This window comes from Asparagus officinalis, chromosome 8 (assembly GCF_001876935.1).
Source record: "Asparagus officinalis chromosome 8, Aspof.V1, whole genome shotgun sequence".
NCBI classification, from domain to species: Eukaryota; Viridiplantae; Streptophyta; class Magnoliopsida; order Asparagales; family Asparagaceae; genus Asparagus; species Asparagus officinalis.
Window position 1 is genome coordinate 17,867,375 of NC_033801.1, and position 15,926 is coordinate 17,883,300.

The window sequence follows — 15,926 nt, forward strand, 5'->3', positions numbered from 1 at the left end:
AGCGCTTCGGCCATGCCCACAACAAATTAAAGAAAGAACTAATAATAATATAGCAATAACAATGATAAAAGAGGAGAGGAATTCACCTCACGTTTCATTTATAATTTTCGAAAACAATTACAAATAAAATATTTTAAAAAAATTTCCATGATAAAACAATCAGTAAAAATTCAAGGTAACAAATAAAAACCTAACATGCTTGATGCATGACGGGTCCAAGCCAATCGAGCTTTTAATTAACAACCTAACTAGCGATTTGATTAAACTAACTAGCTCTTGACGAAGCCATCGATAAACTTGGCCCCGGCGTCCCTCGGCCAGGTGACGTCCCCCAGCCAGTTCTCGATCAGGAAGAGGGACGCTCCTTGTTGATGGACTCGTGCTTTTTGACCCACTTAGCCCTGGGCTTGGAGTCGCTGTTGGCCCCACTGTTGTTGTACTCGGTGAGTAGCAGGTTTGGTGGAAGTCGACCTCGTCCCAGACGGCCCAGCCCTCGGGCCTAATCAAGTCCTCGATCTTCGACTCCATGACCACCGTCCTCGCCTTCGCCTTCCATGGCCTCCCCAGACCTGATCATTTTCAGTGGCCATGGCGGAAGTGATAGAGAAGGAGAAGTTGAGAGATAGAGGGGTGAGAGAGAGATGCGATTAATGATGGAGAAATTGGGAATAAATAGGGAGGGGCGCAGTAACCGAGCTCAGTCCCATCAAAGGGGAAAGTTCATAACTTCCATTGGGTTTTTTTGAAATCCGATACTTTGGGACCTCGTCACAAATACCATGTGTATTTGGGGCTTATCCATATGTGGTAGAATACAAAAGATCTCGTCACATGAAGTTTTTACTTTTGGGGCCTCGACATAATTTTCCATTTTTTTAGGTATGACGATGGAACTTCCCCACAAACCTTCGAACCATGAATATCAAATCTTAGGAGCACCTCCCAATGCACGGCCTTGGATAAATTCTTGTGGATGCTTTCAGGAGAGTCAAATAGGAAATCTTAGAGTAGTATTTATAGACAGTTTGCCAACTCGACTAGATATTCTTAGAGGGATAATATTTATTGGTGTATTGAATAAATAAATAAATTAATTAATAAAAGTCTCGCTTATCTCACTCCACCGGCACAAAAATGGCTACGTTTACTATACTGCCAAATCTGTCACTCCTTCTAGCTATACTTTTGACAAATATACCCCTCAATCAGCAGCCTATTCCTCTCTTCTTCGTCTCTCTCTGCCCTCGCTCGCCCTTCTCGTTTTTTAACCTGAAAGGCGAGGGCGAAGAAGTAAAGCTCTCTTTTTCTCACTCTCTGCATCCCCTTGCATCAAATTTCGCGCCAAGGCCCTCTCAATTTTAGATCTTTTCAGGTCTTTTCTTTGCCCTATTTGGTCTTTGATTACTAATTCTCCGAATTTGTTGAGGTTTTGAGGGTATTTTGTACACCGGGTCTTTCCCAAAATCGGTAATTCTGACGGATGTTCTTCTATTTCACTCTGATTTCTTGTTGGAATTCGATTTAGGGTTTAGGATATATTCGTAACTGAAATAGCTGAAAAGGGGTTTTGTGGGTTTTTGGGGTTTGTGTAATTTGATGTTGATTTAGTGATTTTGATTGGAATTTTTGGCTCATTGGGGCTTTATCTCTAATCAAAATTAGATTTTTAAGACATTGCTAGCTGAAAGAGAATGCCTTCGCATGAGAGTGTTGGACTCTACTTTTACCGCATCTACATATGCTTTTCTGTTCGATGCCATCTTATTAAAATTTAGTTTATGTTTACCTGTTTGTTTCTCTGCGGAATGTCATAACTTATGTAGGGAATTAAATTTATGGGGCAGTTTTAGATTGGTTGAAAGAACATGCTACATGAGAACACTAAGGATCATTGTGTTTTTCTAATATGTGCAGCTGAATAAGGAGTGTTGTTGGTACTTTAAGTCAACAAATTGTTATTGGTTAACCATGGTAATGGTTGGGAGTACGAGTGAGGATTATGTGCCAGTGGGTGGTTCTTCACCTGTGGATGTGTTGTCAAGCATCCAACATTGTCAGTCCGTGGAATCTCTGGGAGAATGGCGGTCCTGTGAACAAGTTGAGAATGGGACTCCTTCTACTTCACCTCCTTATTGGGACTCAGATGATGACGATGACTCGGGTAATCATCCTTTTTATGTATGTTTATGGAGGTATATATTGTGAAGAACTTTGTTAGACATATTCTCCTTATTCAGTTAACTCTGTAGTTATCGGGAGGAAAAACATTATGTATCACATAGTTAAAGTAGTTGATATATCTGACCTTTCAAAATTTTTGTCTCTGTTTCTTTTCTTACGGTCAATCACAGCCATGTATTCTTCTTCTTTTAGTCTTTTTATAAGGAAAACATTGGTATGGCGAATCATTTTGCTAAACGAGCTACCAAGAGAAAGACATGATATGAAACCTGTCCTACTAGTCACGTCGGATGGGTGGGTGTCACCACTTTTATCTATTGGCAACTCACAGCTATCAAACCCTTTCTATAATATCATTAGTAAGTTCCTTTTTAGCAGCGAAATCCCTTTAGGAAGAGGAAAACCCTTCCAAAACTTCTATATTCATGTGACACTTGTTTCCTGAATTGACCAATGCATTTGGAATTAAGTCTTATGGTCCCACCATTCTCTAGCTTGCTTAATCTTCTTTGATTTCCCTTTTCGGTCGACATCATAATTTTTGTTATTTAGTTTGCCTGGATTTGGTAAGTTCTTCCCATGTATTTAAGGTGCATCAAGTCATATATTCTTTGGTTTCCTCTTCTATTGACATAATGGTTTTTTGTATTTAGGTTGCATTGGTAAGTTCTTCCTATGTATTTAAGGTGCAGCCAGATGTGGTTTTGATTGTTTATTTGTAGACTTGTAGCGCTTGGCTGTTAAACTTATGTTATTATATCTAGCAGATATGTGTCGATGGACAAAAAAGTTAAGAATTAGATATAACACTATGGAAAAACCACAAAAGGTAAATCTTAGCAAAATCTTTGTTTCCTCAGATTTGGCCCTTTTTCTTCGAGGGTCAATTCGCACTTCTGCTGTCTTGTAAGAGGTTATTTTTGTTTCCATTTCTTTCCTGGTGGCAGTCGTCAACCTATCTGGAGATATATATCTTGTACTATATAGTAGCTACCTGCCACATTTCCACATAGGTGATTCTGAATATTTAATTCAATCTTGTGTAAAGTACACAAGAAAATGTGTTTGAGTGGTTTAGCTAATGTGTCTTGGGTAAGCAATATATTGGAGAGCTCTATCAAGCCTTCAAAACAACACTCCACTCTCTAACCCTCATGGGTTTCCCACCTCAATGACTTTACAGAATTACATGAATGCCATCAAGTCCATAGGGAATTATGCTTCTGTTTCTGTCAAGTAAATGAATGTCCAATGTGTCCTTTATGAGTTCAACTCCTGAGCACAAGTCTTGGTTGAAGGACTTGATCTGTAAAACAAACACTCAAGAAATGAAATGAGATTATCTTATGAAAATTGAATAGGTATTTTGTCACATCATCAGATCTATAAATTTGTTGAAAGAGTAGCTAGTATATTCTCTTAATTTATGCTGTTACATTCGATCCCATTTTGCATGGAGATTTGGCTATGTCAGACTTCACCCAGTTTGTTTCCTGTTCATGTTGCTTAGCATTCATTTACTATTTCTTAGTAATTGTAGATAGACCACCTAAATGTCGTATGACTGTTAATATATTAGACTATGGATAGATCAACTCTTCAAGTGGGGCTTTGGTCTCAATTCTCACAGATACCTTTCAACTCTGTTTTCAAAAAGGCATTATAGTCATTTTGGGTAGTTTTTTTCTTTTTGGAAGATCCATCTGGTTTCGGTAAATGAAGAAGAAATTTGACTTCACCATTTTGTGGAAGTTAGCTAAATCTCTGAGATATTTTTTTTAAAAAAGAGCGGGGATCTATGCTTGTATCCAAACAGGGTCTTGGCTTACAGTTTAAATTACTGTGAAACTAATTTGGACAAGGGTGGTTGTTGGCGTTGATACCAATTTGAAATCTTGATTAGGTAAAGGCTCACCTTTCTACTTGTCTTGGTTGCAGGACCAAAGCCTGCTGATTTATTTGGAAAGTTTACTTGGAATATTGAACATTTTTCGCAGATCAGTAAACGAGAACTGCGAAGTAATGTATTTGAAATTGGTGGCTACAAATGGTATGAAATTCATGGGTGCTTAATTTAACTTCTGTTTCTGCCATCCTATTTTTGTGCCAGTTATTTAATGCTTTTTCTGTCCTTTGTTATGGTCCTTTTCTTATAAAATTTGTTGGATGCATTGCATCTATAATTCATAAGTTATGTAAAATTTAAATGAAATTTATCTGATAATTAATAAGCTCGGTTTTGATTGTATATTTTTAATATAGAAGGTAGTTTCCATGTTCTTTAATTTTAATACTTGACATTAACAGAAACAACAGGATTAGGCTGCCTCCTGCATTTTGCCGGTCAACACCCCAACATATGAGACAGAAGTCATTCCCCTACAATAGTAATAATTCCCCTACGGAAAAAAATATTTATTTAGAAAGAAACAACTGCATTTCCATCAATTTTCTACCTTATGCGCTCTTTTGAAATTGACTTCCCTTTCTACTACTAATGAAAATGGCACTTCTGAATTATTCATCTAGATTCATTCTGACATGCAACTTCAAATTTAAACCTTTTCCTGATTGTATTCAAACCTGATCCTACTGACTTTTTCCAAATCCTAACTAACCCTTTTATTTCACTACTAACATGCCAGTAGCAAAGGAGAATTCTTGGCTTCTCCTACCACCAGTCTCCCACTTTCTAGGCACCCACTACCATCTAGTCCCCTTTCCTCATCCTCATAGGCTATGATGGTGTTCTTAACATTGGAAGTGAGGTGGGTGGTGCAAGATGGCCATATATCTTGATCTAGCCTTGCTGAAGCTTGATGATCAGGAGGCCATGTAAAAAGTTCTTGAGGGACAAATAGGTTTTGGGGAAATTATGAGAACGGACATGGATAGTGTGAAAAGGTCGGTGACATCAGTTAAGGGGTAGGGATGAGTGACCTTAACAAAGTTGCAAATAAAGAAATCATGTTAATCCTGATTTTTCCAACCGACTCTATTTAAATATTGATTAATTTTAAGAAGAGAAGTGAAAATCATGTGCAGAGATGAAGGGTTTTGATGTAATGTTTTCTATTTTACTTATCTCCATATACAATTTGTATATAAGTAGACAATTTTCGCACAAAGGTAGATGATGTTAGGAATTACTTATGATCACCGTCTTCTTCTTCATTGCATGCTCCATGTCTTCCTATTGTAGAAATAAAAACCTTTGGTGAAAAATCTCAGCAATCCCAATCCCTTGAACACGGGCAGCTTTTGCAAGAATTATTTCTTTATCTCTGTCTACTCGACCCTTCTCTTCTCCTGAAAAAACCTCATTTCACCCTTTAATAAGATTACTTCAAAAAAGTATCTTCCTTGTAAAAAGAAACTCTAAATTCTCATGAAATTCAGTTAACCACCACACAAAAATTTAAAAAATGTATGTAATAGAGGAGGAATTCAAATTTTCTTTGCAAAAGGAGTTCTCGTTCAGCACGATCTCATCTTCCACCTCTCAGATCCCATCATCTGCTACCATTTCTTATCAATTTTCTTGGATTCAATCAATTTTCTTGGATTCAATCTTGAGATGAAAATATGGGTTTAATTTTGAGAAGAGGAGATGACTTCTAGCATCTACTGGTTTACCTTGGAGAATAGAGAGAGAATCAGACACCTATATTTTTAACCTGTAGAAGAAGAGATGACTTGAAGTCTTGAAGCATCCACAAGAAATGAGTTTAGGAATCTAATGGCTTAGTTTGGACAAGAAAATATGTGTTTAAGCATCTAGTCATTTAGTTTGGTGAAGAAAGAGGATGAGTTTTCTTTTGAGTGAGAGAGAAGAAAGTGTAAAAACAAAAAATTGTTCCTATGCGCTTCTTAAATGTGTCAATACAGAAGAGAGGGATGAAGTAAAGTTTAACTTGGTTTTTTTGTTCTTTTTTTTGGGGTGGGGGTGGGGGGTGTGGGGTGGGGGTGTGGGAGTGTTCAGTCGAGAGAAATCAAGAGGGGGATGGACACATGAAGTGTATAAAAGATCTGAGTGTTAGAAGATTTCTCCCTTCTCCGTTCTCAACTATTACCTTTATGTTCTACTACATGGGCAAAATTTTCCTTCAACATCATGGGATTTACTTGTACATGACTGTTCTACACTATCTTAGGACAATTTTTTGTTTTAGACCTCTTTAGAAACATGTTTTCAAAAATCGAACTATTTCGAAAATATTCGCCAATTTCGACACAGTACTGGCTGAAACTGAGTTGAAATTGGTAAAAAATGTTCAAAAATTTCACGAGAGTTGAAATCCCGTGAAGTTTAAACCATTTATTAACAATGTGATTAAGGGGGCCAAATCTTCACGGGATTTGAAATCCCGTGAAGTTTGAACTTCACGGGATTTCAAATCCCGTGAAGATTTGGGGCCCTTCTTCAAGAGAGTCTCTCTCTGGCCAACCTCCTCAATTCCCCGCCAACCATAATCCCACCCCCACTCCCACTCAATCTCAAACCCCTAATTACACCAGCAGCAGCCATCAAAACACCCGTCCGGGAGACTCCATTTGAAGACTGGCCCACCCTACAACACGACTCAACCCTATCGAGGACCCTGCGATGCAACCCACTCAGAAGATGGAGAACGCATGAGGCCAAATGGCGAACGTGGGGTGACCTGCTTGGCAATTCGAACAAAGGAAGCTTTTATAGGAACTCGGGAGAAGCGGGCGTACGTCGGAGTGGGGGGGGGCGGGCGTAGGCCGATGAGGCCAGGGGTTTCGGATCGAGAGATTAAGGCGTGCAAAGAGGAGAGGGAATGGTCGAGGGCGGCGATGGGGTGAAGGAAGAGGGGCCGGAGAAGGAGGAGGGAGGAAGGGGGGAGGAGGGGGAGGGAGGAGAGGAGAGAGCGGAGGAGGGGAGGGCTAGGGTTTTTGCGGAGGTAGCAATATAGAAGGTGAGAGATGAGGGGGACAGATTGGGGAGGGAGAGGAGGAGTTGGGAGTAGGGGTGGGAGAGGTGGAGCGATGCTCTCTGGAATTTAGCTTGCAACTTCACGGGATTTGAAATCCCGTGAAGTTTTGAACATTTTTCGTCAATTTCAACCCAGTTTCAGCCATTGGCTGAAACTGGGTCGAAATTGGCGAATATTAGTTTGGCTGAAACTGGGTCGAAATTAGCGAATATTTTCAAAATAGGTCGATTTTTGAAAATATGTTTCTAAAGAGGTCTAAAACGAAAATTTGTCCCTATTTTTTTGTTTGAATAACAGCCACATTATCTTTTACATGTTCAAGTGATCTATTCTAAGTTGCAAAATTATTGTTATGAAGTATCCTAATTTGTGGTCAATTAGCATAATCAGGGTAACTTATGTTTTCTTAAAATCTGAAAATGAAAACAGTTCATATTGACGGTAACATAAGGTTTAAGAGAGGTATCACTCCTGCTAGAAGAAGGTGATCAAGTGCTAAACACGAAAAGAAGAATAGTTTTAAAAGTCGTTAAGTTAGTTATAGTAACTTATCTACTATTAATTTATTCAACTAATTTAAATACAATAATGAGAGTGTTGATTTCCTTTAAACCAGAACTTAATTTTTAAGGCCTTTATTTTGTGATTGTGCTTCCCCTATCTGCATATCCTTATTTTTTCATCACAAGGATGTCCTTTTGATGCCTGACATGTGGCTTGGATGCCTGAAGGTATTTGTGTTTTGTCAGTTGTTAACTGTAATTTGCTTAGCTATTAGTAAATAGATAATAGATAAAAGATAATTATTAGTAAATAGATAATAGATACAAGATAATTAGTCATCTGTTACGTAAAACTGTCACTGGTGATGGTGAATTCCTTTTTGGAACCTCTAGAATGATCGTTCACTGCTTTGTTGTAGACTGTGTTGGGAGATATTATGCCCATATCATATTTCTCATTAATTTTCTGACATTGTTTGACAGGTATATCTTAATTTATCCACATGGTTGTGATGCATGTAACCATCTCTCTCTGTTTCTTTGTGTTGCAAATCATGACAAGCTTCTCCCAGGTTTGTGGCAGGTTATGTTTATGTAATTCAGTAATTATCTGGCCTGATTCTTTTCTGATGAAAAGTGAATATCTCTCTCATTTTTCCCACACATTTGCAGGCTGGAGTCATTTTGCGCTTTTTACAATAGCTGTAGTGAACAAGGATCCTAAGAAAAATAAATACAATGGTGAGTAAATTATTGTCTGTTGCTCTTGTACAAAAGAAATATTCTTCTGCATAAGTGGCGATTTGAGTTCATACTTTTATGGGAGGTCTGTAGATACATTGCATCGGTTCTGGAAGAAAGAACACGACTGGGGTTGGAAAAAGTTTATGGAGCTAAATAAAATCGCGGATGGCTTTGTTGACGATGATACTCTTACAATCAAGGCTCAAGTTCAGGTTATCAGGTATCTCATAAATGCTTTGTCTGTCTTATTTCTTGCCAATACCATTGATCTAACTATTTAGCATAATGATGTACCCATTATTTCACTTAGTTGTCTTTTGATTATTCAACAATCATCTAGAATGGAAGGGTTTTTACTTATTTGCAGTATTGATACGGTGTATATTTGGACTTTTTCCTTCTGCTATTACCTAGCTGTCTATATAAAACAAGCTCATTCCATCATGCATTCACCATTCCTTAGATGTAACTCTCAGATTTATTTGTATCAGTCTGTTCATGCTATTTAGATTTACCTAATTCATACTGTGGAAAGGCTGTGCCAACCAGTTCATTGACCCATGCTGTCCCACTATTTGGATGGAAGCTTATCATTTATCAACAGATAATTTGGTGAAGGGTTTGATGTTTGCAATTTCCATTCTAAAACTCTGTATTTTTGTATCCATCATATTTTTTCATTTTTTTCATTTTCAATAAGGTACTGATGGGAATTTCGGTTGTAACTGAATGTAATATTTGATCAGGTTCAGTGCTATGCCTAAGTAAATTCATCCTTATGCCTGCCAACATGCAAATTCTTCAATTCGGGCCCAACTTGACTCCTAAACCTTAAGTCAATTTTTTCTGTTGAGAATTGTTAGCTTCTGACGTTGAAATTCCATTGTTGGAATGCCTTTTAGGATTGCAGGTCTCGTGATGTGAGTTTGACAGAGATTGATGAGATAGAGAGAACCTAAAGAAATGGAATAAGGGAAACAAGGTAAGGAGGAAATGCATTAATTCGGAACATGCTTCTCTGGAACAAAAAGATATGGGTCCTAATTTTTTTAATCAAGAGTATTGACACTTGGAGTTTCCATTCTCTTGGAAAATGCTCGCCGAAGCTAGTCCTACAAATTAGCCTAATCTTTTTGTAGAGAAGGAATGTAGGACCGAACTCCTTTTGGATAGTCTCATCCTAAAACAAGTCCTCATCTTTCCTAAAGAATCTCAACGAATGTATCGACTTTGTTATCACAACTGGAGCTTGCTTTTAAGAAATAGGTGAACTTCGCTCATCGCCGCCTCCTCAAATCCTAGATTTTGATCCCCTAACTCTCATTTACCAAAGCAATAAGCTCGACTTGATAAGCCATATATTTGTTTGATATGCAGATAGTATGCCAAATTTCTTGAATGAGGCATTAGCCATCAGGAGAACCGTAACTTCTTGTAAGAACCACAAATGCTATCCATACAACTTTAGTTCATATCTTGTGTTTGAGAAGAAAAAAGAGCATTAGAGTCAGCCTTTTCGATAATAAATATGAACTGAGTGAAAATTCTCCACTCCACTCTTTGTTACACTTGCGGCTCTGGAGGCCATAAAGAAAAGAAAGATATGGGGCCAAATCAAATCATGTTATTGCTAATTGAGGCAACTGACTGGTTTTATTGCATTAACTACTATGGTTTGGATACGTAAAAAAGCAAAATAATATATGGGACCGAATCAAATCATTTTGTGCTGACTTGAGGTAACTAACTGGTTGTATAACTGCAAATGTTTTTTAGTATGAGTTATGATATTGTATCTTTAGTATGATTTCAAGTTGATGTACGTTTTGGGTTAATTTAACCTAAGATTTTCCGTACGCATCACTAGTTTTATCAGTGAAGAAGACATGTAATCTATTTTAAAAGAAAATAGATTTACCAGCTATGTATTCCTCGTTGGACATTCTTATAACTGGACTTGTAGAAGGAAATGCATACAGATTGTATGTTAATTGATTCGAATTATGTTCTTGTATGTTAATTGTTTCGAATTATGTTCTATCCCATATGTTAATGTTAGTAAGGTGATCTGTACTTGATGCAGAAGTCATTCTATTAAATTCCCTTCTTACGTGATCTATGTTTTTTTATAGTTCCCCAAATATGTACTTGTCTGCAGGCTTCTTTCTATGTATGTCACCTAGATCTGTTGATATTTAATAGTGTTGATGGATTACACTTTATTTAGAACTTAGAATATATTTATCTGATTTTATCTGGAAACAGTTATACACTACTTTTTAGAATTCACTTATAGCATGAGCTATATTTTAGGATGGCCTGGTTAATTTATATAGCTTTATACCACAAAGTTATATTTGTGCATTAATTTTAAGTTGCTTCTTTGTTTTGATCTTTGAGGGAGAAAGCACACCGCCCGTTCCGTTGCCTTGATCATCAGTACCGAAGAGAGCTCATTCGAATATATATGACTGCTGTTGAACAAACTTGTGCACGGTTTGTTGATGACAGGAGGCGGAAGCTTCAGACTTTGATTGGTGATAAAACAAAGTGGTCAAGGTGATTTTTAATATTTTTGTGCAGTTTTTATTTAGATTGTCGGTGTTGTAGGTAAATAGGTTCAGTTTCATTTTTGAAGATTATGTAACCTTTTTTGGCCTTATTGTCTATTTAATTTTTTTCATCAGCTTGTTTAAGCTTAATACTTGTATGGTTGGCTGCAGTTTTCATGCTTTTTGGTTTGGTATTGATCAAGATACCAGGCGGCACATGTCTAAGGATAAAACAGATGCTATTTTGAAAGTAGTTGTCAAACACTTCTTCATAGAGAAGGAGGTCGCCTCTACACTTGTAATGGATTCTCTTTATAGTGGTCTAAGAGCTCTTGAGAGCCAGAGCAAGCTAAACAAATTGAGAACCAAGATAGTGGAGGAGGACTTACCATCTCCTATCATTTATATTGAGGATGACATGTTCGTTTTGGCTGATGATGTATTCCTTTTGCTTGAGAAAGCTGCATTGGAGTCACCTCATCTGCCATTGCCTTTAAAGGAAGAAAAGGGCTTACATACCCGTTCAAAAGTATGTTCTAGAACTATTTAATTACAGAATAATGTTTTAACTACTTATTTTCTGTGTTATTTTTATATTCAAAATTTTCTCTCTTCTGGCGATACATTTAGTATCATCTGCAGGTTCTCTGGTGTTTCATTTGGCTTCTCAAGTTTTAGTAGAGTGATATATAGTTTTCATTTGGGCTTTTCTGTAATTTGAAAGGATCTATATTTTATATCGAAAATATTATAGAAGTAGCAAGCAAATCATGGGCACATGATGTACAGTAGATAATTTTAGTATCATTCTTTTTATCTTCAAGGGACTTTCTTCTGAATCCTAGATCCTTAGTGTTCTCATTTGACATTCGCTAAACTATGGTTAAAAAAAACACGACAGGGTATTAATTTGTAAAAACTTGTTGAGTTTTTTTTATCCTTGGTGTTTCTGCTATATTTCTTTATCTCCAGCCTGTACATGCATGTAAACTAAGTTCCGTAAATTCATTAAGGAATTTTTTTACTCTTCTTTTATTAAACAAGCTATTATTTGTTTACCCCCCCCCCCACATTTTTGTTAGACCCTAGAGGGGGGGTGATTAGGGAGGGTTCTTATGCTAATCTAATCCGATATAAATCAATTAAAATTAATTAATGATTAATCTAGCAAGTATGAAATTGCAACAATAATATATGAACTAGGATAGAGCAATATACACATGATAATTCCTAGCAAAGAGGCATATAGTGAAATATCGAAGGATATATAACTAAGACAAGAGTGAAAATAAACAATCTTACACAGTGATATGGGTATATGAATGAGCAATACACAAAGGCGAATAAGAATGAAAACAAGAATAGAGACGCCCAATGCCAATCAGCAACAAAAAAACGAATTATGTTTTACGGGGTTCGGTCCCCAACGACCTACGTCCGCGCTCCTCACCTCGAGGAGATCTCCAACTATCCACGAACCGGGTTTTTCTACGTTCACCCGAACAACGTTTACACCGCTCACAATACAATCATATGTAATCACACCTCACACACTAGTGTTGCGTTCCTAGCCCGTGTCGTCCTCCTCAAGTGCTCGGTTAACAACCTCTCCTAGGCACGTCAACCGACGCCACTCCTCTTGTTATTCGATCCGTCTTCACCGACACAGTCTTCTCTGATGTACAGAGTTATACAGAAGTGAATCCTCACAATAAGCACAATTATAAATCAAATGATTGTTCTTCTAAACAAGATGAGAACTCAATTAAGCACAACTCTAAGTCAACTATACGCTCACAACCTAAAATTATGACTATGATGTAAAATACAATAAGCCCAATAGTTGTGTGTGTGAACAGAGAGTAATCAATAAAATAATTTAAACTCAAATATAGAAATCTAGCTATATGGAAATTTAAGATCAACATAAATAAGCTAGAATTGAGTTTAAGCGAAGACTTCATTATAGATCAAGAGAGAGAGGATGAGTTGAATGCCCAAACACCAAAGCGATATCTCCTCTTTGCTCTTGTGAGAATTTGCTTCAGCAAACTCTAAAAACCTCAATTGCCTTAAAAGCTGTTTAAAACAAACTTAAACAAACATTAAACAGTTTAAACCCTTGTTAAACTATTTTAAACTGCGATTAAAAAAAACTTCTCTTGGTTATTGCAAAAGACATCAAGCCAAATGGGGTATATATACCCACTAGAATCTCAGCAAACCAACAAAAATGACCAAAAGGCCCCCAGAAAAAACCAGGCTCAGAAAATAACGCCGTTAGAAAGCTCCAACGCGTCATATTGGCGGCGACGAAAATCAGCTCGTCGACCGATGATGAGAAAAAACACGTAAGAAAACTCTCGACTAACGTCGGTCGACCGCGAAAATTCTGTTCGTTCGACCGATTGAGCTCATCGGTCGACCGGACGGTCGACCCGACGATTCTCTGGAAAAACTACTTGACGAAATGGTCAATTGACCCGGTCGACCGCTACCGGTTCGACCGAAAACTGACATTCTAGAAAAATCGTACGAAGTTTAGAGCTGATTTTAAACCCTGTTTTAAAATATCAAATGAAATTCCCAAAAATGTAAAATTTGGGAAATGATTTAGACATGATAATAAACATGCTACAATGACTTGGTTATCAAAAAGCCGACTTCCCAAATGCAAAAAATCATCATTTTTACAAACTAGTCAAAAACATGAAAATATGGAATATTTGAACTTCTTGATGTTTGACATAAAACCACTTTTGAAACTTTCTGATAAAATGTTTTTATAGACTTAGTTTTTAAAACATGTATAACTGCATATTGAAGTCTATAAACTAAGAATACAATATTTTCACAAATCAATAGAAACATGAAACCTATGAGTATGATATGGAAAATATATTTGTTCATATCTATGATAGATAAACTAAATCACAACTAATAAATAATTGAAACATGTAATTTCATATTTTAAAACATGAAAACTAAAAACTTGTAGTGGTATATATCATATTGTGACTAACATATATCTTATACAAGCGAAACCAATTAAAATGTGTGTGTTAGATATTTGAGCTTAGAGTACTATAACACACATAATATAATCCTAAACTACAGTACCCAAAGCAATCTTGATCTTAACAATTAAGGCTTGAACTTGGTACACGTTGCGGATGAAGCTTGAACTTGGATTCTTGACTTCATGAATAGCAAGGATTCACCGTACATTTCCGCCCAACCTCCTTTGGATATGATCGTTGAAGGCTCATATATCTCCATCATCTGCCAACGAGCTTGTTTTCTTACGAATAAATACGAAAACCACTAATGACTAGAATAATACAATTATTAGTTTGGTAAAATTGTTTGTTAAAACAGTCATCCAAACAAGAAGGCCAACAATCTCCCCTCCTTTTGATGATGACAAACAATGGTTACAAAAATGATTATATGCATGAATACAAAGAATATATAAATTATAATTCACATGCATAATATGAAAAAAATGATAATACTCACAATAATTTCTCCCCTTTGACAACATCAAAAAAAACAGGCCGGACAAATGAATTAAGAGAGCGAAAGCTCCCCTATCAATGACATATTGAGTAAAAATAAAACATAGAATGATATAGGATGCTCCCCTATCAAAGGCCATATGAAATATATGAAATGAATATTTCATGGCACACATATAGTGAGCCAAAACATAAATGAAAAATATTGCTAAACACCCTCACATACAAAAGACAATCATGAGCAACATATATAAATATATCAAGGCTGAAAAATCAGTGTCTCAATATCAAAGAACATAAAAACCATTTGTATAAGGTAGCTAGATTTATGGAAGATCAAAAGAATAGAAACATGAGAATCATGCAAAAAGTTTTCAAATGAAAACAAATCAACCACAAGAATTCCATAAATCAAAATTTATATCCCAAAACTGATGCTTTGATCAATGAAATGAATTTTCTTTGGGGATCTGATCAAACCACATATAGAATACATTATAAGCACGATAGATGATCCATAAGCAAAACACCATAAATATTCATCATATAAGGTTGAAATATAAATGAATTCAAGCTAATAATTCAAACAAAATCTTGATAATAAGAATTGTTAAGAGACAACAATATATCAGCTCTTAAGCTTGTTCTAACCCATTATATACTAGGCATTCGTAAACATGATTTGGGGAATAAACAGCCCAATAAATGCCGGAGGGTTATATAAATACGAAGCCTCCTCATCAAAATCAAAGCTAGGAATTATGAAAACAAAAGAATATTGACCAATAAAAGGAATTGTTTTCATAAAAGTTTAAAATACATTTTTCAAAAACCAGGAAAAGAAAATTAAAAATACCTTAATTCTTGGTTTAAATCAAATTTATTTATGCGTACCCAAGTATTTCATTGAGTACAAAAGATTTAGGACATGCACCCCTATCACTTCATGCCTCAAAGCCCATAGGGTTATGAACCTCTTGGGCACATATGGATGCACTAGGCACGGTCAAAACTAATATTTCATTCAAATGACCCTTTCGATGCATTCGTGCAATGGAAAAGAGTGAAAAGATTTGTGTTTGACCAAGTGATTTCAACGTGACGTGCACGAAAATCATTTGCCAACTAAAGATTGTCTTTTAATTTATTTTGCCCAATGAGAAACCTTATTAAACAAACGGTGGTTTACTTGAGAAATTTGGCAAGTTTTGAAACATTTTTTTTAAATCATAACAAAACTTGAGCCAAATGACCAAATCTACCACAAATATCACATTTTAACACTTGTGGGGTCTATTAGAAAAAAAAACATTTTGGCCAAAGTGAATTTTCTTTTCAAATCAAAACAATATTCGGCAATGACCAAAACGACCACAAAACTCACATTTGATACATATGGGCATGTTTATGATGATCTATACGTGTGTGTACATTAGTGTGATGATGAAGCTTGATGGATGATCTCTT

At 36.3% G+C, this 15,926-nt stretch overlaps 1 protein-coding gene across 1 annotated transcript; it reads left to right on the top strand.

The window, feature by feature from the left end:
* Positions 1,179 to 11,506, top strand: LOC109822265 (MATH domain-containing protein At5g43560-like). The gene is made up of 8 exons (XM_020388439.1): positions 1,179 to 1,372; positions 1,915 to 2,161; positions 4,120 to 4,231; positions 8,129 to 8,217; positions 8,318 to 8,386; positions 8,480 to 8,609; positions 10,790 to 10,948; positions 11,113 to 11,506. The coding sequence occupies exons 2-8, from the start codon at positions 1,969 to 1,971 to the stop codon at positions 11,489 to 11,491; spliced, it is 1,131 nt and encodes a 376-aa protein (XP_020244028.1). The 5' UTR covers positions 1,179 to 1,372; positions 1,915 to 1,968; the 3' UTR covers positions 11,492 to 11,506.